Source organism: Malus sylvestris, chromosome 15, assembly GCF_916048215.2.
Source record: "Malus sylvestris chromosome 15, drMalSylv7.2, whole genome shotgun sequence".
Classification (NCBI taxonomy): Eukaryota; Viridiplantae; Streptophyta; class Magnoliopsida; order Rosales; family Rosaceae; genus Malus; species Malus sylvestris.
The window spans coordinates 46,117,094-46,140,997 of NC_062274.1; the positions used below are offsets into that span (position 1 = coordinate 46,117,094).

Here is a 23,904-nt window from a genome sequence, read left to right on the forward strand (position 1 = left end):
ATGCTAGGCCATTCTCTCTCCAAAAATTCCTAAACACTTTCTCTCTCAAATTCTAATTTTGGCATCGGAGATTCTTCGGGCAAAGCCCCCCTCCTATTCATCGTGGGCACGTGAGGCTTTTGGCCTTAATCGTAGGTGTTATTATTTTGCAAGTGCATTTTCGTCAAGGGAGAAGATGACGGAAATTTGCATCCACAAATTGGTGCTTTCATTGAGAGTTTGATTCACACGCTCGAAGAAGACTCTCTCATTCAAAGTTTCTCATTTCTTGTTCGTTCGTAAATTTTTCATACTTTCTTATTCCTATATTTTTTTAATTCTTTGAATAGAGGTAAAGGAAAAATAAAATTATGGGAAATTCGGAAACCACGACGAACGGAACTTCCTACGTTTAAATATCTGGATCAAATGATGAAGGACGAAACGTAGCCCCACCACGACAATCCACGAGGCTCAACGCGATGGCAAGAGAAGTAACTTTGCCACCACAAAGCACCACCACCATGGCAGCCACGGGGACCACTGTGGCAGTGGGGAGTGGGCTAGCTCCGTGGTAGCGGGACCATCAGGCCATGGCCCAAGATGAGAAAGCCATGTAGGCAGCCCAGCTTGTTGCCACTTCAGCAGCCTAGGCCCAAACGCCAGCAGCAGCAACCTAGTACGCCTAGGTCCACGCCATAGAGTAACGCTAAGCCCAGGTCCATGCATTTTGCAGCACCAAGCCCTGGCCTATGTAGTACAGCAGCTAGCCTAAGCCGCGTTAAGGAAAGAGGAGGCCCAACGCATGCGCGCTTCTGCAACCAAGCCCAAGTCAGTGGTCTAGCCCACTCTCTCAACCCGACATGTTTCAGCTGTCCAACCCACTCTTGTGGCCCACCAAGCAATCCCAACTAGTCCAAGACCAGTTCAATTGTCCCAACTTCAGATTTATAGACTAAAGAATGAACCGAGGGTATTTTCTCCTCATTTCTTCGCAGATTTGACATATCCTAACTCGAATCTCGTGCCCGGAGTACATTACACTTCCATAACTCAAGAAGACGTATACCGTCCAAGCTCTTCCACCCTAAATAGCAAACAACACTTGTCTTGATAAGTTATAGAGTTGACAAGCGCCCTCAAGTAGCAGACTACCTTGGTGAATCAGCTCTTGTAGCGTGCCCCCAAATGAGGTGTAAGGTAGATAACGAACCTCTCCAAGAGCGTCACGGCAAACAGCCACTCGATTAGTCAATACTGGTATGCTGGGAGCAAACGAATACCAGCCCAACAACCAAGAACTAAGGCCATGCCTTATTCTCAACACTCTAGATAATTCAATACTAAAGTAACATATCACCAGTAGTCGAGCATCACGGACCTAGTGGTCCAATTCCTCTTAATGCGCATAACTTGGCCTAAGCCAGCCTCAACTCTGCATTCACAATCGTGCCTATCTGCTCCATGGCTCCCGGCAACCCTTAATTTGTTACCTTGGCTTCTAACTGTACCGATCTTACACCATGGCTCCCAGCCGTGCCGATCTTGCTTTATGGCTCGTGCCGACTAAACCTATGACACTCCAAACTTCAAAGCATCATACGACGGAGCAGAAGACAGGGCTTTATTAGTAGCCTCTGCTAGCAAAAGACTTAGCGGTGAAAAAGCTTGCAATCCATTCAAATTCTCAGCTCATCACCAACTAAGCCTCAAATGGGTACATGATGAAACATTTAACGATGGCGCAATACTTGACGAAAGTCTAGGAGCAGCTCACCGTGCTTTCACGTACATCTTTACATAAGTTCCACAAGCAGATTGCAAAACAAAGACCTCACATGTTGAGGATTATTTTAGTTATCTAGCACTTAATTTTTCCTTAACTGCACTCACAACAACGACTTTCATGCTCTTCAGTGCGAGAAGGTAAACCAATTCCTTGACACCCATATGGGTCTGCTTTTTAGTGCAAGAGGGTAAACTAATTCCCCGACACTCATCTAGGTCTATTCTCCAGTGTGAGAGGGTAAATTAATTACTCTCCAGTGCGATAAGGTAAACTAATTCCCCGACACCCATCCAGGTTTGCTCTCCAGTGCGAGAGGATAAACCAATTGCTCTCTAGTGTGAAAAGGTAAACTAATTCACCGACACCCATCTGGGTCTGCTCTCCAACGTGAGAGGATAAGTGAGAGGGTAAACTAATTGCTTTCCAATGCAAGAGGGTAAACTAATTCCCTGACACCTATCTCGGTCTGCTATCCAATGCAAGAAGATAAACTAATTGTTCTCTAGTGTGATAGGGTAAATTAATTCCCCGACACCCATTTGGGTTTGCTCTCAAGTGCGAAAGGATAAACTAATTGCTCTCCAGTGCAAGAATGCCACGCAACTCAAAAGATCGAATACTCGAATACCAGCTAAGCAGCAAATGGTTAAGGGGCAGCAGCCACTTCGCACTCAATAGTTCGCTCGTCCGACACTTCATCTTCAACAGCTCTGATCTTGGCAGCTCCGCCCGTGATATGCTCCATCTACGGCAGTTGAGAAATCAAACTCAAGCAGTTTCCTCATTCTTGGCAAGCAGCCTAGACGTGGCAGCCCAAACCATGGCCCATGACATGCCATTTCCTTGACCCATGCCAAGCCAGCCCTTGGTTTCAGTCCAATCGAGCAACACAAGCTGTGGCCCCTGCCAGTCGATGTGTCGCACTACCCCGACGGCTGCCCTGTGGCAACACCATTCTTACATTGGTGCGACGTGGAAAAGACAAAGAAATCAACGAAAGACGGTTCTTTGCACTGGCAAATAAAGAACAATGCTAGGGGAAATGGAACAAATATCCTCTAGCTTTCTCTCTTTCTTGTAGGGATAAATAATTGCCCTCCGAAGTTGATTTAATCCTCTACTTAAGGTAGGCTTAAATAGGCTTTGGAGGTGATTTATTTCCCTTTCCTAGAAGAATCTAATTTCATGTCCAAGTGGGAATTTACATCAAAGTTGGAGATCTCTACAACTGCTGCCCTTTCATGCGAGCAGCCCAGCAGGTCTAGGGGTATTTGTGGAGCTAAAAATAATCAAGAAAATTATGGAGGTGACACATGAACTTTTGGGTTAAAAAGACAAAATTAACCTCGAGGCACATTGGGATTTCCATGCGCATGCAACAGATAATAACGACTCAATCAAAGAAGAGTCAAAGGTTATCAAAATTGTATTTATTCAAAACCCTCTCATCACTGCTCATCAAATCCTCACTCAAAAGGTAACTCCCAATTTTCCTATTCAATTTGGGATTAATTGTCAAGTTAATTACAAGATATTATTTCACATAATATCTTGCAATTACACTCATAATTTGACCATATGTGGCCGGCCCCTATTCTCCAAATAGGACTGGTCACTCCCCTATAAATAGCTATGCTTTCCCACTAAAATGCTAGGCCATTCTCTCCCTAAAAATTCCTAAACACTCTCTCTCAAATTCTAACTTTGGCATCAGAGATTCTTCTGCCAAAGCCCCTCTCATTTATCGTGGGCGTGTGAGGCTTTTGGCCTTAATCTTAGGTGTTATTATTTTGCAGGGACATTTTCATCAAGGGAGAAGACGACGAAAATTTGCATCCACAAGCGGTACTGGTGAAACAAAGTTGAAGAATTATTCAACATCCAAAGTCGTTAACGACAAGGCTTTTCAAAGCTAAATATTTTCCCAATACCTCATTTTGGGAAACTCATGTTCCTTCATCTTCTTCTTATTGTTGGTCTAGTATACTCAAGGCTAGAAGCGTTTTGAAAAAGGGTTCGAGATGGATGATTGGTAATGGGGCTTCGGTCCGGGTATGGAAGGATATGTGGGTGCCCTAACCCTCTACCTTTCGTCCCATATATATGCCATCACTATCCCGAGACTGTATGCAGGTCTAGGAGGTTATAGATGTGGATCAGTAAGTGTGGCTTGACGACCTGCTCGTTGAGTTCTTTAATGAGGATGATAGGGATCATATTCGTACGATGACAATTAGTTCTTGGCTCCCACTAGATAAATTAATTTGGCATTATAGTGACTGCGAGATTTTCACAACGAAGAGTGCATATTGGGTTGCATGGGATTGTGTTAAACCACCGTCAGTAAGTGCTTTTTCTTTGGACACTGGTGGAAGCCCTTTCTCTCCATTATGGAAAGCCATATGGAAGGTTAAGGTACCGCCAAAAATACGAAACATGGTGTGGAGGACTTGTCAGAATATTCTCCCGACAAAATTAAATTTGTCTAGGAAAAGAATATTGACAAATATGGCGTGTGTCTTTTGTAAAGGAGCTCTCGAGACTGAGGTGCATGTTTTTAAAGAGTGTCATTTTGCTATAGCTACATGGTTTGCAACCCCATTAAGTTTCTTGGTTGATTTGGTTTCCGGCCATACAGTCAAAGAGTGGTTTTTATCTTTACTAGAACGCAAAAATTATGTTTTCGACTTTGCTTGTATAGTGGTGTGGCTTATTTGGTAGGAAAGAAATGATCAGATTTGAAGCGAAAAGCAAAGGTCTCCAAGGGTGGTAGCGTAACGTGCCATGGCATGGCTGCAGGATTTCCAAGCTGTTACGGCTTTCGTGCCTGTTGCACAACAGATGGGTGAGGCATGTTGTGTTGCGAGATGCACATGGGACTTTTGTGGCAGCGAGTGCATGCTTTTTGCCTGCAATATCATAAGCACTTCATGTAGAGATGCAAGTGGGAGCTTCTAAAGGTACAAATTGAGAGTGACTCCTCTCAAGCAATATCCATAATTAACACTTGTGTGGATCTTGCCTCCACTATGGATTTGTTAACGGGGGATGTTCTTCATAGTGCAACTTCGTTTTCTGCTTCGATGTTTATTTCTATTTCTAGGAATAATAATGGGATTGCCCATCGTTTGGCAAAGGTAGCATTGTCTAGTGGTTCAAAACTAGTCTAGTGGTTCAAAACTAGTTTGGATTGAGGAGCCTCCAACTGTCATCCAGGACATTCTCATCGAAGAAACAGTGTAAACTTTCCCAAGTTAATGATATCGTTTTCTCTTAAAAAAAAATCCTTAATACATTCCTTCTAGTGTAAACCTCGATTTTATTATTAAATATTTTGTTGTCATATTTGTAGTTACGACACATTTATATTTACGGCGTAAAATTTTTCGATAAGTGGAAAAGATGAAAATGCCCCTAGTTAACTGAACCGAATTTTATGAGGACGTACTTTATCCTCCCATGTTTTGCCTTGTTTCTTTGTATATTTGGATAGAGCTCAGTCCTGTATACGCCTAGGTGAAAACCGTTCGTGAAACGAAATTGTAATGAAAGAGAAATTAACGGTTAAATGCAGGGGTAAAATGGTAATTAAAATTTTTTCCTGGAAGGCTCCCGAAAAGTTGGAGAACCTTCCAGTGCCATGTGTGTGGCTATGATTAGGGGAGAAAAGGAAATGAGAGAAACGAGAAGGGGTAATCGGCCTAATGAAGATAAAAGCAGGCCAACCCGAAACCCACACTACCTGGTTTCCTGACCCCATTCCTGCACACACCCCGACGTCGATTCCGACATTTTTATGGCCATCCACTAGAGTCCATTTGGCCTCGGATTCATGAAGAACTCATCGACGAGTTTCATGGGTACATAACGGCGATCGGCCATTTCTATAAGCACCACCATAGACCACTACCCTTGTTCAACTTCCCTTGAGGCTTGGATCAAAGCCCAAACAAGTTTGGGGGCGGCAAAGCTGCAAATTCGACGAATCGAATAACACTCATTTCTAGGGTTTCCGACGGATCGAGGGCAATTTCAGGTGTTTCCTGGCCGAATTGGACTTCGGCCCAGGTATGAAAATTCTTCCCCTTTTTGTGTACTACAAATTTGTGAAGTTTGGTAATTTTTGGAGTTAGTCGAAAAATTAGGTTTTCGTTTGCTGAAAACCACCACATGCTGCGGTGCGTGGTCAGTGGGCCGAGTTTGCCTTTTTAAGCTAATTTTGATATTCTGATTTCATATTTGATATTTGTATGTCATGATTCAATTATCTGAATTTAGTATCATATGTGTCCACCACTTGAATAGTATAGAAAACAGTTTAATTACGTTGGTGAACAACGAATGGCTTGATCCCGTTTGAGGATATGTAGGCAATCTAACGAGGAGGTTAGATGCAGCCATGAAGTGATCAGATGAACTTTATTTTGGCTAATAGAGTTGAAATTTACTATGAAATTTACTTTAAGGCATCTTTCTCTTTTATTAAAAGCTCAATGTACCCGAAAGAACACAAACTACTTTTAAGTTCAAAAGCATTTCATCGCTTTTATGAGTAATTTAGACTTTCTAATTAATCATATCACCTAATTAATGTAGTTAATTAATTCCATCATTCTTTATTTATCTCATTACACAAGTGTATATGTATACTATCGTTTCTTGTTCTAATCAAGGAATAAAATATCGGTGATATCGGAAATATCGGTAGTCCGAAAACACGGAAATATCGATGGAAATATCGGTAAAATATCGATATCGATAAAAATTACATGGAAACCACGGAAATTGTAAGAAAAACTTGGAAATTTTTATTGAAACTTTGTAGGATGTTTATTTAGTCAATTATCTATTAGTTTATCACAAAAAATTGGAAGGAAATGCATTGCATGATGGATTTAACATTATCAAGTTGATTATATAGCGATCTGACAAACATTATGAGTGTAGAAAATATGTAGTAATTAATGAAAGAAGTCTAAACACACCATAATCATTTATATATAATGAATTAGTACAATATTTTACACTTTAGTACCACATAGAGTTCCTATGAGGTTCAAATTTGTCACTATCTTCATCATCTCTATGTGTAGAATGAGTGTATTGTGAAGAGTGGTTATCAAATGATAAATCCCCAAAATAGTTTTGCATGTAATTGTTAATATGCCACCCATATGGATCCGAGATTGGTTGAGGTTGTCCATAAGAAAAATCATTTGAAGATTGAGGCTGGGATTGTTTCCATGAGTCGCTCGATTCCATCCCAACAGGAATGGGATATGAAGGGTAGGGAAATGGTTGGTTATGAGTATAACCATAGTTACTACTTCCCAATCCAACAGAGTCTGAAGTTCTAGATAACGAGTCATCTTCTTGACTTGACAAAATCCCTTTGCCTCTTTCTCTGCGAGTATAGTCCTTCCCTATGGCACCAATTCCTGGTCCTGCCCGCCTACTGCCATGGTCATCATCTTGTGTTGCATGCGTGAAGTTTGCCTCACCAGTGAAGGGGCTCATATATCCGGGAGGTGGTGGTCCATAATAGTTTCCATATCCACCACCACTACCTCCAGCTCCACTATGTCCTTCATCATTCCCACCTCCGGTGGTAGGTGAGTCTCCTGATCTTGTACTAGAGCTATCATTAGTATCAGCACGATGTTGTGGTTGTGTAGGATTGGAAAAAGGTGGAATTCCAGTGTTGCTTGGTATTGGGTGCAAAAGTTCTTCGAAAGAGTCAGCGCTGCTAGATCCCACCTCCTCCTCTAATACTCTTTCTACATTTATCCCTTCATTACGTGCTTCTTCAGCAACTCTGGGAGCGGGGTTGCCTTCATCATCATCTAAATGAAGAGGTCTAATCCATTGAAAAAGTTGGTTACCCTCCGTGTCATCATCTTCACCAACAATATCAAACACATCTAGTGGGTCACCACGGTCGACATGATCGATTTCTGCTTCCTTATCTCGAATTTGAAGCTTCATGTTGTAGTAGCAATAAACTAATTTTTCCAAGCTACTATGAGCCAACTTATTTCTTTGCTTTGTGTGTATGAGTGCAAATGTGCTCCAATTTCTTTCACAAGTAGATGAGGAAGTTGTTTGTGATAATACTTTTATTGCTAACTTTCTCACAGTTGGTGCATCGGTCCCATACATGATCCACCATTCAGCTACAATGAAAAATAATGTTGATAAGCCTAATAACTCCAACAAATTCTATTATAAACTTATAGTGAAATATGTTTATACTCACTAGGAGACATATTTGTTCGAGCAGCAACTGATGTTGGTTCTCCAAATGTTCTTCTTGCATCTTTAAACCATGTTAGCTGAATACAATAAATTGTGTTAGTTTAATCCAACAAAGTAATTATTATAATTTAAGTAATTGTGTACCTCATTTCCAAATTGGCCAACTGCTGGTGATGCAGGGTCTAATTTAAAGTATACATTATGTACAGCACGTATAAGGTTACCATCATCTCCAACACCGGGTCTGTATTGGTATCGGGGATTCAAATAATATGCTGTTCAAAGAAACACATACTCTAATAAGATAAATAATACTTATGCAACTAAAGAAATGAATTGCAAATTATGACATAATTTATACCTGCTGCATGCAAATCGTGGTATAATGTTTTATACCATCGGTCTTCAATTATTTTTACGACCCACCTTGCACCATGTTTTCTTTCCAATTCATCCTTCACTACACGCATCAACTCATATACAGCCCCCATAGTAGGATACACTTCTGTGTCAACGATCCGTAAAACTTTGTAAAGAGGTTCAAACACTTGACACACATGTTCTGTTTGACTCCAAAAAGCATGATCAAGCACTATACTTTCCACCATACGACCTGTATTTGAGCGGCTGAAATTGTGGTTGGCCCAATCGTCACTAGTGAATAGTTGCTTCAACCCTGCTTTCTTCTTGAGTAGGCTGTTTAATGCAATATAGTTGGTGGCGAATCGAGTGGTAGCTGGACGAATAATTTCTCCTCTGCAAAATTCACGCATCTTTGCCAACAACCAACCGTGATTGTAAATATAATTAGTGATCGTTCTAGCTCTTTTGACCACAGTAGCAACATTCTCTCTCTTCCCCATTGCCTCAAACATAAGATCAATACAATGTGCTGCACATGATGTCCAAAACACATTATGATGCTTCATTAACTTTTTTCCAGCTTTGACAAATGCAGAACCGTTGTCGGTCACGACTTGGACAACATTATGCTCTCCCACCTCCATGATTACATCCCTCAATAATTTGTAAATATACTTGTAATTCTTTATATGGTCTGAAGCATCAACAGACTTCAAAAAAATTGTCTTGCCCTTGGAATATACCATGAAGTTGATGATAGATAATCTGGTCGGGCCGGTCCATCCGTCACACATGATTGTGCAACCATTAGTTTCCCACTTTGACCTCAACTTGTTAACATACTAGCCAATGTCTTTATACTCCATATCCAAATATTTGTTTCTTATCTCATAGGGAGTGGGAGGTTGTACTCCAACACCGGCCTGTTGACATCCCACTACCATATTTTTGAAATGATGTGATGAAGCCTTCGCAGCAGGGACATTTTCATAGATAAAGAACTTGCTAATTAGACGCCCCATTCCCTCCTTCACATTACCTCCCTTGAAATAACTCCAAACACTCTTTTGACGTGCGTTGGATGACTTATATAAACTTGGGGCTATTGGTGGTGTTGGTTGTGATTCTCTAAGACTGCCTCCCCGTCTCATTTGTGCACCACCACTTGTCCCGGAACCTTGTCCCCTATTAGGAATTTTATGAAGGTGTTCTCTTTCCCATGCTGACTGTTTGGAGGCACGTAATGCTTGTTTCAAACTGCGTCGTTCTTCAGGTCCCATGTCATCATCACATTCGTCCTCATCGTCATCATCATCACTGTCAACCGCTTGGCCATAGACTTCTCCCCGTAGCCCAGCTCGAATATTTTCCATTCCTTGTGTCATCTTTTCCTTCTGCTGTTTTTTATTTTTTAATAATGTGCTGATGAATGCCTTCACTTCTGGGGGGACATTATCGCATCGTTGGACATTTTTTGCTGGATCTAATCCACTAAGATGGTACTTAAGTCGTGTCACTCCACCACTCTTCATTACCCGACCACAATATTTGCAAATTGTGCCATGTTTGTTTCCGTCTATTGGGTCGCCATGTTCCCAAGCTGGATCACGTTTACTAACTCCACTAGACATCTTAAACGTACCTACATTTAATTTGATAAAACCTAATATTAATGAATAATAATCCAATTTGATAAAAAAATAATCACTGATGAATAATAATCCAATTTGATAATAATCCAATTTAATGAATAATCCAATTTGATAATAATAAAAAAACCTAATATTAATGAATAATAATCCAAATTGATAAAAAAATAATCCTAATATAAAACATAGTGATGAATAATAATCCAATTTGATAATAATAAAAAACCTAATATTAATGAATAATAATCCAATTTGATAAAAAAAATAATCCTAATATAAAACATAGTGATGAATAATAATCTAATTTAATGAATAATCCAATTTGATAATAATCCAATTTAATGAATAATCCAATTTGAGAATAATAAAAAACCTAATATTAATGAATAATAATCCAAATTGATAAAAAAAATAATCCTAATATAAAACATAGTGATGAATAATAATCCAATTTAATGAATAATCCAATTTGAGAATAACAATAATATAAATATAAGTTAGGAAGGGCTTAATAAAAAGTTGTACACATGCTTTCTAATCTAACCTCCGACCAGGCTAACTAATATATTTCATATTAAATTCACAAACATGCAACTGAGATCCCCATGTTCTATTTTACTTTTTATTTTATTTTTTTGGTCTTAACTTAATATTAATGAATAATAAAAAACCTAATATTAATGAATAATAATCCAAATTGAAAAAAAATTAATCCTAATATAAAACATAGTGATGAATAATAATCCAATTTGATAATAATCCAATTTAATAATAATCCAATTTAATGAATAGTCCAATTTGATAATAAGCCAATTTAATGAATAATCCAATTTAATGATTAATAATCCAATTTAACAATAATCCAATTTATTTGTTATTGTATAAATTACAATAATATAAATATAAGTTTGTAAACTTACCTTAAATATGGAACCCTTTGTGTTCAAGCTTTGGAATAGATCTGGAATGGCTTTGAAAATGGTAAGGGAAATAAAATAATAAATAACATTAAACATATTAAAATAATCCTAGGGAATAATTATACAACATTACTTAATTACTTAAAAAAAATTAACATGTAATTGTTAACATTACTTAATTACCTACAAAAATTAACATGCAAGTATTAATTAGTTAAAAAAATTAACATACGAGTCCATACAAATTTATTTGTTGTTGTATACATTACAATAATATAAATATAAATTTGTAAACTTACCTTAAATATGGAACCCTTTGTGTTCAAGCTTTGGAATGGATCTGGAATGACCTTGAAAATGGTAAGGGAAGAAGAATAAACGAAATTGCTCTGAGGGAATGCCTTTGATACTCTAACTCTCATAAGGTTTTGCACATCCTCTGAGGGAATATAAGTATATAACAGAGAATGGAACATGGTTTTGCCTGTGAAAGCATATCACAGACTCACAGTGATACACGGTTTCATTATTAAAGTTCTAATATTCGTTGTCCATTGTCTGCAATTGTAAAAAGTGATTGAAAAATTAGTGAGGTGAGTCAGATGGGGTCAATCAACCACAGAGGCACACACACAGACATGCTATTATTCGTTGTCCATTGTCTACAAATGTAAAAAGTGATTGAATAATTCATGAGGTGAGTCAGATGGGTCACTCAATCACAGAGGCACACACGCACACAGACGTGCCATCACACACGCACACATATCACACACGCATACCGCACTCTCTCTCTCTCTCTCATTCTCGATCCTTCTCTCATCTTCTCTGAGTCGCGCTGGACCTCTCTTCTCCCCCTTCTCCATTCGACCCACACACACCCACACACATATCTCCATCCTTCTCTCTTCTTCTCTGAGGCGCATGACCTTTCTTCTCCCCCTTCGCCTTTCGACCCACACACACACAGATCTCCCCCTTCTCGATCCTTCTCTCTTCTTCTCTGAGGCCTGACCTCTCTTCTCCCCCTTCTCCATTCGACCCACACACACACAGATCTCCCCCTTCTCCCACTCTCTCGATCCTTCGCTGCCGTTGATCGTGGGTCTGGCGAAGTGGAACATGGCTCAGTCGTCTCAGGTAAGATTCCATTGAAACCCTAACTTAGATGTGTTGAATCGTTGATGCATGCGTGAAATTTGAGGCTTATATGTGAAATTTAAGTTAAAATTCGTGTTTTTGCAAGGTTTTTGGGACGAAATGGGCTCGGGAACAGGCACACATCTCCGGCGTTCTTCTCCGGCGTCCGATATCGGAGTCCGATTGCCGCGTTTGCCGACATTTCTCGATATTTCCAAAATATCGCGATATTATCGATAATATCGATAATATCGCGATATTTGGCCGAAAACCCCACGGAAACCAGTTTAAATATCCATGTCCCGAAAAATCGATATTATCGGCGAAATATCGCCGATAATATCGATATTTAAATCTGTGGTTCTAATTAGAGAGGTAAAGAGGTGATAGTATTAAACAATTCATTAATACTTAGGGTGCGATTGTTGCACTGGACTATCTTGGACTGGACTAGTTTTAAAGACTAACGTGAATTGGCATGGGATGAACTAAGTAGTATAAGAATAATAAAAATGTTTGATAAATTATAAGACTAAACCACAGACTAAATTATATTTGAAATCCAAATATTTTTTTGTAATTTTTTAAACTTATATTATTATAATTTTATTATTATTAATCCACACATTTTTTTTCTGACTCACTCTCCTTCCACTCTTTCCAACTTTCCTTTCCCTTTATCTTCTTCTCCGCCGAATTTCATTTCCGTCGAACTCTTCATCTCATGATTCTCGTCACTTCCTTTCTCTTCTTTGGATCATTCACCATCAGAGCAACTCCAGTGTAGGAGCCCTCCCCCCAGGCAATTCACTATTTAATCCACCTAGTGAACAGTAACTGCCCTTAATAAATAGTGCATTCCCCTGGCAATTGCCTTTTGCATCTCCACCCCTGCACTGAATAGCCCTGGCAATTGGCAATAAAATATTAGTATTTTTTTATTTATAAAATAATACATAATAATTTTATTTGTAATTTCGGATAAGATTTTTAATCGTTCTCGTTGCGCCACGTGTCATTATCCGAAAAGCCAATAGCAATAAAATTTTTGTATTTTTGTATTTTTGTATTTATAAAATAATTCAAAATAATTATATTTGTTATTTCGGATAAGATTTTTAATCGTTCTCGTTGCGCCACGTGTCATTATCCGCAAAGAAAATTATTGGTGATGGATTTCCGATAAGATTTTTAATCGTTGTGTCAAGGCACGTGTCATTATCTGAAAAGACAATTATTGGTGATGGATTTCTGATAAGATTTTTAACCAATCACGTCGTGCCACGTGTCACAATCCGATTACAATCTTTGAGGATAGATTTCCACCAGATTTTTAACGAATGACGGCATGCCACGTGGCATTATCTACAACCTAATCCCTTCTGAATCCTCCATATAATCCCCCATCCATCCTCATAAATCTCACACCAATTTTCTCAAGATCTCTATCATTATTCATAGTTTCTGCTTCCTTCTTCGCCAAAATCCCTATCATTATTCATAGTTTTTTCTTCCTTCTTCACCAAAATCCCTATCATTATTCATAGTTTCTGCTTCCTTCTTACAATGTCTTCTTCTTCTTCTTCAAAGATGATGTGGGAAATCGAGCAAGAAGAGGAAGAATTGTTTAACCAATCACAAGGAATGTTCAATGTTGGGGATTGGGCCCAAAATGAGATGGAAGAGGATGACGAGCGTAGACGGAGAGATGACGAATCAAGAATGGCAGGAGCCTCACAATCCCGTCGAGTCGTCCAAGCTGTGGCTCATATCTGCAGGCCCAACCGTGCTGTAAACATTGATAGAAACAGGCAACGACGAGGTCAGGAGCTCTTGGACGATTATTTTGTCCGTAACAGTGCATTCCCTGATACATACTTCCGACGTCGTTTTAGAATGGAACGACATTTGTTCAACAAAATCATGGGCGCTGTTTGTAACCATGATTCTTACTTTGTGCAAAAGCCGGATGCTTTTGGTGCTATGGGTCTCCTGCCTCAGCAAAAAATTACTGCTGCCTTGCGGATGCTTGCATATGGAGCAGCTGCAGACCAAGTGGACGAGATAACGAGGATGGGACAATCAACCATTCTTGAGTCCCTCATGAGGTTTTGTTCGGCAATCGAATCTATCTACACCGCAGAGTACCTCCGGATACCTACTCATATGGACTTGCAAAGGCTTCTGAAGAAAGGCGAGATGCGAGGTTTTCCAGGGATGATTGGAAGCATTGATTGTATGCACTGGACTTGGAAAAACTGTCCAAGTGCATGGCAAGGCGCTTATGGGGACAGAAAAGGATCAAAAAGTATCATTTTGGAGGCGGTGGCATCTTTTGATACATGGATTTGGCACGCCTTTTTCAGGGTTCCGGGAGCTCAAAATGACCTCAACGTCCTTGCCCAATCCCCAGTGTTCAACGATGTCCTGCAAGGAAAGGCACCAAAAGTCACGTATGAGGTCAATGGACGTATGTACGACGGGCCATACTACCTAGCTGATGGCATTTACCCAAGGTGGTCAACATTTGTCAAAACAGTGCCACGTCCGCGCAGTGCAAAGGAAAAACACTTTGCAAGATGTCAAGAAGGGTGTAGGAAGGATGTGGAGCGTTGTTTCGGTATCCTCCAAGCTCGCTGGGCGATCATCAGGGGTGCTGCCAGATTGTTTGATGTAGAGTCGCTTCGATCCATCATGATGACGTGCATCATTCTTCACAACATGATTGTGGAAGATGAGTACGATTATGAAGCCGTTGATGAATATGAGCCAGACACGATGAACAATTCAAGAACACGTATATATTGTGCTCATGACGCCACCGATGAGCCCGTGCAACATGAGCCATTAGAAAGGGATGGACGTTACAATGAAAGGATCATCCAACGATATACTGCACTTCAAAGGTCAAATATGCACAATGCCCGCCAACTTGACTTCATAGAGCACCAGTGGGAATTGAGGGGTGCTGACGATACTTAAGTTCATTAGTGTTTGTTTTTATTTGGTGTGTTTATTTTATTTTATGTGGTGTGTTTTTTTAGTTCATTTAGTGAGTTGAAATGTAATTTTATTTTATTTGGTGTTTGTTTTTATTTGGTGTGTTTATTTTATTTTATGTGGTGTGTTTTTTTAGTTCATTTAGTGAGTTGAAATGTAATTTTATTTTATTTGGTGTGTTTTTTTGGTGTGTTGATGTTATTTTATTTGGTGTGTTTAAATGTGTTTTGAATAAAGTACTAAGTTCAATAAATTGGAAACAACATAAAGTACTCTATTCAATGAATAAGAAATTACAACCCGAATAAGAAATTACAACCCGAATAAGAAATTACAACCCGAATTGATTGGAAAATTATGGGTTCGTGAATGGATGATAACCATCACCTAACCAATTTGTGGTGCTAGGATGATCTTCTCTTGTCATGCTAGGATAATCTTCTCTTGTGGTGCTAGGACCATCTCCTCTTGCTCTCGCTTCTCTTGCACGCATCCTTCGCACCACATCCGCTTTCTCTGACTTCCAAAAATATTTAGAGTCTGGAGACTTCCCTTCTAAAGGCTCCTTCATAATGTCACGATCTCGTTCAGCCATTCTTTCTTCTCTTCTATGTTCCCTTTCTTGCCGAAGTAGTTCTCTTTCTCTCTCATCAGCTTCAAATTTTCTCTCAAAAGCTGCAGCTTTTGCATCCTCTCTAGCCTTATCAGCCTCAAATTTAGCCATTTCCCGGGCCAAATTCAATTCACCTTGGCGGGCAAGATCTTCCATATACTTTGCATAATCATTCTTGGAAGCATTACCTTTTCTCTTTGAAGCCTTCTTACCTTGAGGCCTAATTGGATAACGGGTCGACCCCAACGCTTGTTCAACGGGGGGCGTTTCAGGCACTTCTTCATCATCTTCATCATGATCATGCGAGGCATGCTCAGGTGTAGAGTGTAGAGGGGTGCTGTTCATGAAAACTTCTGGACCGACATGCACAACTCTAAATTTAGGACAATCTTTGACAATATTCCAACATTCAAACCGGGTGAATGTTTTGTTTTTGCTTTTGGTTTTGGCACCATACCAAGCTTGTGCTTGAAGTTCCTACACAAACAAATAATTATAATGAGAATAGGTAACAAATAAATAATTATAATGAAAGTATGTAACAAATAAATAATACAAACAAATAATTATAAATGAAAGTAGCTAACAAATAATTATAATGAAAGTAGGTAACAAATAAATAATACAAACAAATAAATATAATGAAAGTAGCTAACAAATAATTATAATGAAAGTAGGTAACAAATAAATAATACAACCAAATAATTATAATGAAAGTAGGTAACAAATAAATAATACAAACAAATAATTATAATGAAAGTAGCTAACAAATAATTATAATGAAAGTAGGTAACAAATAATACAAACAAATAAATATAATGAAAGTAGCTAACAAATAATTATAATGAAAGAAGATAACAAATAAATAATACAAACAAATAAATATAATGAAAGTAGCTAACAAATAAATAATATATTGTTACCTGATCCGTTAAATTTTCCCCACTTCGAAGATTACCACTAGCTTGTGCCAAGGCGTCTCTCCACGTACTAAACGATTGACTAAGTAATTTCCAACGACTGGACATCGATTCTTTAGTTCTTTGCCCACCCATTTTCTCAAGATAATTGGTATGAATAAGACTCCACATTTCTCGCAACTGCATCTCATTACCCGTAATCGAATCATGAGTAACTTGAACCCAACTAGTACACAACGCAACATCTTCAAGAAGCGTCCAATTCGTACCTGGTTGAGTAGTCATTTTGTTGGAAAAAAATTGGATTGAAACTTTGAAAGAAAGATAGGAATGTGGTTGAAAGTAGTTGAGAAAATATGAAATTGTGGTGTAGGGTAGAAGATAATGAGAAGGTATTTATAGGTGAAGTGAAATCAAATTTTTTTATAATTTTTCATAATTTTTTTTCGGATTTTTAAGATTTTTTTTACATTTTTTTTAAATTTTTATTCACCTAATTAATCTTTGCCATTGGATTTAAAAAAATTTAAATTCCAACACTCCAGATTGTGCCACGTGTCACAACGGTAACATTTTAGATTTTTAAACAGTTTTTTCTTTTTTTTATATATAATTTACAAAGCCTAATAACGTGAACCGTTGATTTTAGGTCAAACGGATGAAATTAAATGAGATTTTTAAATGTTTTTTACCGTTGGAAATCCAACGGTCCATAAAATATGACCGTTTCAATCGAACAGACATGGGGAAGCCACGTGGCTTCCCCAACGGTTACTTTTCAAAACTGAAATCGCGGGCCCCAGCCCTGTTTTTTTGTCGGACGACTCGCGCCCACGCGCGCGTGAAACGCACGCGCCTGACGCAACCCTTGGGCTCTCGGGCTGGCAATCCTCGACGGGCCTGCTCCTCGGGCCTCGCCTGTTGCTCGGGCTTCCATACGCTGGAGCTCATCCCCCCAGCAATTTGCTACTGTTTGATCCACAGCCCCCGAGCAACCTCCCCCGCTGGAGGTGCTCTCAGACTCTCCAATTGTTTGTTGGATGTCTCTTAATTTCTTTTTCCCGTCAGTTAAATGAGCAAGAGGAAGGACAAGAAGCAAACCAAGAGTCGGAATCTTGATGGGCACTCTGCTTAAGTTAATCGAAATTTCTGAATTTCTATATTGAAGGCGTCAAGCCTAGTCGACGAAGTCGAGATTTCTTGTATTTGGTCAAACAGAGGTGGTGAGAAGCAAACGAGATGGCTATGAGGCAGTGCAAAGCAGATTAGATGGTTACGAGGCGAAGAGACGAGACTGTCTTAGCAGTCCTCTACTTTTCGGAGGTCTCGACCTTCTAGGGTGTTAGTCGACGCGAATCTCCTTTAATCTCAGTAAACGTAGTTGTCACATAATTATTCATGGTTTACTAGTAATTGCACACGTATTGTGCATGTGTTGAGCAGTTGAAACATGTCCAAGTCATTTGTGGCATAAAGTTGATGAGTTTTTCGTGATTCGAGTTCTCTTATGTCCAATTAAATTGAGTGAATGTTGCTTACTTTGACAATCCAAATTAAACAGTCTAGAACATGAGTGCCAGTTGCAACAGTTACCTTAAACTTAAAAATGGAAACGCCTTTATTATTGATATTGAAGCTAACACTACCACAGTAAACAGCTTTCGTGACAAAAAAAATTTCGTTGGGTAAAGAAAATTTCCGTCGTCAAAAAATTGGCACGACGAAAACTTCATCGCATAGACGTTGTCACACAAAGGTCGGGTAGAAAACATTTGTGCGACGAAGACAAATAATATCGTCGTGCAAGGGCCTTTGCTCGCTAAAGTATACATTTGTCGCCTCAAAGACAAGGGGGCAAAGTATATCATCGCGCAAAAGTAAAGGGTGCAACAATTTGTCGTTGCGTTCAGTTTACGGAACAACTGGTTGTTAGGTAAGACCATGCGTGACGACAAGTTTCGTCAAGTAAACAAGGATGCAACAAAAATTTGTCCATAATATTTTGTTTTCGGGTTTTTTTTTAATTTTAAATATGTTGTCTTTTCAACTTACGCGCGTTGAAACTGTTTCAAGCTTGAAATTTTAGACATCGAGCAAATGGTGTTTTTAATATATTTTTTAATTATTAATTTTTTATTATATTACATATTTTAATTAATTTTTAAATTTTTTTAATTAATATGAAATACAAAAATAAAAATTAATTTAATTATTATTTATTTTATATATGAAAATGTACGTACGAGTTAAAAAAATTATAATATCCTAATGCAAAAAATGAACTATAAAAGCTGGTTGGACAGCTGGGCATCTGTTGGGTAGAAAGGTTAGGAACCGAAGTCAAGGTGACTGAGAAGTAGCAATGGCATCAGGAATTGAAGGTCGAACAACTGGAGGGCGTGTAAGATCTGGCACAACCGATCACCCTGGGCCGCAAGCTGCTAGTTCAAGTCCTCAACTTCCACCATCATCGTGGCGACCTGTCTCGCAGTCTGTCTGGAAAAAGAAGCAACAGTGTGTCACGATGTCGTGCATTCTCCATCCCCCGATAAACTTTACCAGGTCTACGACTAAGGGTTTGATTCAGGGTCTCAATCAGGATTTGAAGACCCGCATCCTCGTTTGGAGTTACCTCCTCGACAAGGGTCTCCGAGGGAAGCTATGATGCTCTTCTCCACCTTTACAGTCTGTAATAATAAGAAGATACAAATTATAATATAATCAATACTTATAGTGTGTATAAATTTAAGAATAATAACAATTACATAAACTTACATCGAGATGCTCAGTCGTCTCATGGGCGGGTTGAACATAAATTTCCTTGAACATGTCGATCTTCGGGAACTTAGGACCCTCATGAAAACAAAAAAGTTAAGAAATTAGTTATTAATTCTGATAGAAATTAATATGTAGTACAATTTAAAGTTAATACACTTTTACCTGATGTCATTGCTCCAACCTATAGGAGAATGGCCTCTATTGACCTTGTTTGCCTTAGCTTTCTATACTTAGGCTCCTGAAAATCCACAACCACTTTTAATCCTCCAAGCTAGACTCGGCAGTTTCTGACATGACATGGTGACACGACACGAAAACGATATGAAAATAATGAGTTTCGAGTCAACACGATAACTTATCGGGTCATTATCGGGTGACCCGTTAAGAACCCGTTAATAACAGGTTCTTAACGGGGTATACACGCAGGTAACACGTGGGTAACCCGTTTCGACCCGTTAAGAAAAAAATTATTTTGATAATTTTAAAGTTTAATTACGAAAAGATTTATTATAAAATACAATAGCCATATTAATATATTCAATATATTCTATATTAAATATATAGTTTTGTATTATTATTCTATATAAGTTTAAAAAAAAGTTTTAGTCATTATTTATTTTTATTATGAGAGTTCCTTATTATCATTACTAGGATAAATTTTACTTAACATGTTGTTCTCCAAAATTAAAATAAACTAATATAATATTTGTATAGGCAAGAACTAAGAAGACATACATACAAGTATGAAAAATGTGAAAGAATATATAAACACTCGTGATTCATCATTATTCATCTACGAGTAGATAATGGTTACACTTACATTATCGTTTAGATTTTTAAAATCCTCCAAACCTTCATGAATAATGTTTTTTATTTGAGGAAAAAATTAATAAAATTAATAATAATTATTGTAGAAGTGTAAAAAATGTAAAAAAAAATATACAATCACTCATAGTGACAAACTTTACAACTTTCATGAAGGGGTCAGCTTCGAAATCCAACACTATAATTCATAAACCTTAAATTTATATTTAACCGTCGATTACCATTTACACTTTATTCTTCTTACTGAATTTCATTTTTAAAATTTTCTTTTTTGAAAACATGATCATTTGGGCGATGTAAGAAGATGAACAGTTCAGATCTTTGATATCACATTTTGATATTCACGGTTAACTGAAATATGAGTCGATGTCATATAGTTTGTAGAAACTTTATAAACATCAAGCAATATTTTCACTAACTGTAAAACTCTAAATATAATATCAACGATCCAAATCGTTCATCTTCCTGCATCCTCTAATAGATCATGTTTTCAAAAAAGAAAATCTGAAAAAACAAAATTTGATGAGAACAATGAAGCGTAAATGTAAACAACAATCAACGGTTAAATTTTGATCTATGATTTATATGATTATAATGGCCAATTTCGAAGGTGAGCTCTTCATGAAAGTTGTAAAGCTTGTCATTACGAGTGTTTATATATTTTTTCTATATTTTTTTACACTTCTACATTAATTAAAAAACTATTAAAGACTTTAGGTAAGTGAAAATATACTTAAAAGAAAAATGCTTTTTTATGTTTTGGATGTGACAATATGGTATGTATATATTTATTTAGTATTATATTTTTCATTTGATTATTTATTGGTTTAAAATATATTTTCCTTAACGGGTAATGGGTCGGTTCATATTACTTGTTAATATTATCGGGTCGATTTCGGGTCGGGTCATTTTACCCATTTATTTTAACGGGTGTTACACAACATGACCTATTAAGATATCGGGTACGACACGAAAATGACATGAACATGGAAAACACGACACGAATGCCAGGTCTACTCCAAGCGCCAACTCCTCAGGGCAGCCTTCTTCGAGAGCAATCTCTGGATCCGAATATAACTCAAAATGTTTGTAGAGGTCGCTGGATGTATCGGTGTGTGAAGACATCGTCTATGTGGTTGGTCAGGTGGGCATCCATGTGCTCAAGATCATAGTTTGCCTGCAAATATAAAAGATATTAAAATAATAATATTTTTTTGTTAATATTTGATACTTGAATAAAAAAGTCATATAAAAGTTGAGAATATACTAACCAACAACTCATTCAGCACCTCCTTCTTTGTCTCCTCCGGCATGGCTTTCCAGGACTCCCATATTGAAATGAAACCGACATTCGGAGCATCCACCCAATTTTATTCATCAACAAATATTTTTAAAAAGAAAGCAATTACAATATCAACAAAATTATTAAATATTAAATGTTTGGGATATCTCTCCCTCGACTGTGGATGCCGAGGGAGTCTGCTCTGGATGGTCGGCTAGGCGGGGCCCCTGGTGAGTCTTATGTGCAATCACAAATGGATGCGTCATCGAAGAAGCTGATGCAGTGGGCGACTGAGACACTGCGGGAGCAACCAGTGTAGGCTCCACAATCGGCGGAGTACTCAAGGACACAATAGTAGGTGCGAGAGGTGCATTGGTAACTACCCGACGATGGGAAATCAATCGCGACGTCTATAAAATTTGTGAACGACAAGAATATCAAATTAATCATAAAATTATAAAAGATGATTGTAAAACTAAAATCTTAATCCTAATATTAAAAAAATATTATTTTAAGTGTAAAGTTAAGAAATAATCTTTTTTTTTTTTTTTTTTTTGGATAGAAAATGCAATAAGATTAAAGGGAATGTCCACGAGTAGAACCCAATTGCAAGTAACAAAAAAGAAGAGCTCTATGAGCAAAACTAGGGATAGAACCATCCCACATATGAAGATTGCTATAATTAATGCCCACATCCGTGATCGCATCCGCAACAAAGTTGGCCTCCCTATAAATGTGTATCCAAGAGATGTTCTCAAACCAACTAGCTAAATGCTTGATGTCCCCTCCAAGGAGTAGAATAGTGTCCAAAAATGGAATCAATCACAAGCTTGGAGTCACCCTCAATCTGAATATTCCTGAAGCCCCGGGACCTAGCCATCCAAAGCACATCTCTCAAAGCAACACATTTTGCAACATTTATAGTGTTGATCCCTAAGCTCCTGGCACCAGTAAAGATAGGCCTGCCAAGTTCATCTCTTATAACAAACCCAACAGCAACATGATCATTTATAACAACAACAACAAAGCCTTTTCCCACTAAGTGGGGTCGGCTATATGAATCCTAGAACGCCATTGCGCTCAGTTTTGTGTCATGTCCTCCGTTAGATCCAAGTACTCAAGTCTTTTCTTAGGGTCTCTTCCAAAGTTTTCCTAGGTCTTCCTCTACCCCTTCGGCCCTGAACCTCTGTCCCGTAGTCACATTTTCAAACCGGAGCGTCAGTAGGCCTTCTTTGCAGATGTCCAAACCACCGGAACCGATTTTCTCTCATATTTCCTTCAATTTTGGCTACTCCTACTTTACCTCGGATATCCTCATTCCCAATCTTATCCTTTCTCGTGTGCCCATACATCCCACGAAGCATCCTTATCTCCGCTACACCCATTTTGTGTACGTGTTGATGCTTCACCGCCCAAACATTCTGTGCCATACAACATCGCTGGCCTTATTGCCGTCCTATAAAATTTTCCCTTGAGCTTCAGTGGCCTACGACGGTCACACAACACGCCGGATGCACTCTTACACTTCATCCATCCAGCTTGTATTCTATGGTTGAGATCTCCATCTAATTCTCCGTTCTCTTGCAAGATAGATCCTAGGTAGCGAAAACGGTCACTTTTTGTGATCTTCGCTAGATTGCTCCGGTCATTAGTGTGGATAAGTATATAAATGGATAGAGATAGGAAAGCAAACACAAGATGTACGTGGTTCACCCAGATTGGCTACGTCCACGGAATAGAGGAGTTCTCATTAATTGTGAAGGGTTTACACAAGTACATAGGTTCAAGCTCTCCTTTAGTGAGTATAAGTGAATGATTTAGTACAAATGACATTAGGAAATATTGTGGGAGAATGATCTCGTAACCACGAAACTTCTAAGTACTGGAGTGTGGTATCGTCTTGACTTGCCTTATCTGTCTCATAGGTAGATGTGGCATCTTCTCTGGAAGTACTCTTCCTCCATCCAAGGGTGGTATCTGTAACTGGTGGAGATGCACAAGGTAATGTATCAATTTCACTTGAAGCTTACTTGTAGTTTCAGGCTTGGTCAAGCGCGATACAAACCATGTAGTAGAAGTCCCCCAAGTCGCCGAGCTAGGGGATCTGCTGAAAGAGGTGACAGACAAGGTAAGCAATCAGAGCTCCGGCTGATTGTTCACATTCTCCCTATCTTGCAGGCAGCATGAAGGATAAAGAAAAGAAAAATGAGAAGAGATGATATGGGATACTTTTGCTTTTGAAGAAGTAACTTTCCACAGGCTTATTCTTGAACCGGGCTGGAGGGTTTTCTGGTTTCCTCCAGAGTATAAGGCCGACTGAAGAATTTGAGGGTCAAAACAAGTCCATCAAATCTAGAGTACGTTCGACCCTGCTGATATGGGATACTTTTG

General features: G+C 38.5%; 2 protein-coding genes across 2 annotated transcripts; one reads left to right on the forward strand and one right to left on the reverse strand.

Annotated features, from left to right (window-relative positions):
- Nucleotides 1–13,186: 13,186 nt before the first annotated feature.
- Nucleotides 13,187–15,077, forward strand: LOC126603022 (protein ALP1-like). Its single transcript, XM_050269794.1, has one exon. It carries the CDS (start codon nucleotides 13,662–13,664, stop codon nucleotides 15,075–15,077), a length of 1,416 nt encoding a protein of 471 aa, XP_050125751.1. The 5' UTR covers nucleotides 13,187–13,661.
- A 271-nt stretch (nucleotides 15,078–15,348) lies between these two features.
- On the reverse strand, nucleotides 15,349–17,178 carry LOC126601945 (uncharacterized). The gene is made up of 2 exons (XM_050268722.1): nucleotides 16,632–17,178; nucleotides 15,349–16,185 (listed from the first exon to the last, which is right to left on the reverse strand). Exons 1-2 carry the CDS (start codon nucleotides 16,911–16,913, stop codon nucleotides 15,451–15,453), a joined length of 1,017 nt encoding a protein of 338 aa, XP_050124679.1. The 5' UTR covers nucleotides 16,914–17,178; the 3' UTR covers nucleotides 15,349–15,450.
- Between the last annotated feature and the right edge of the window lie 6,726 nt (nucleotides 17,179–23,904).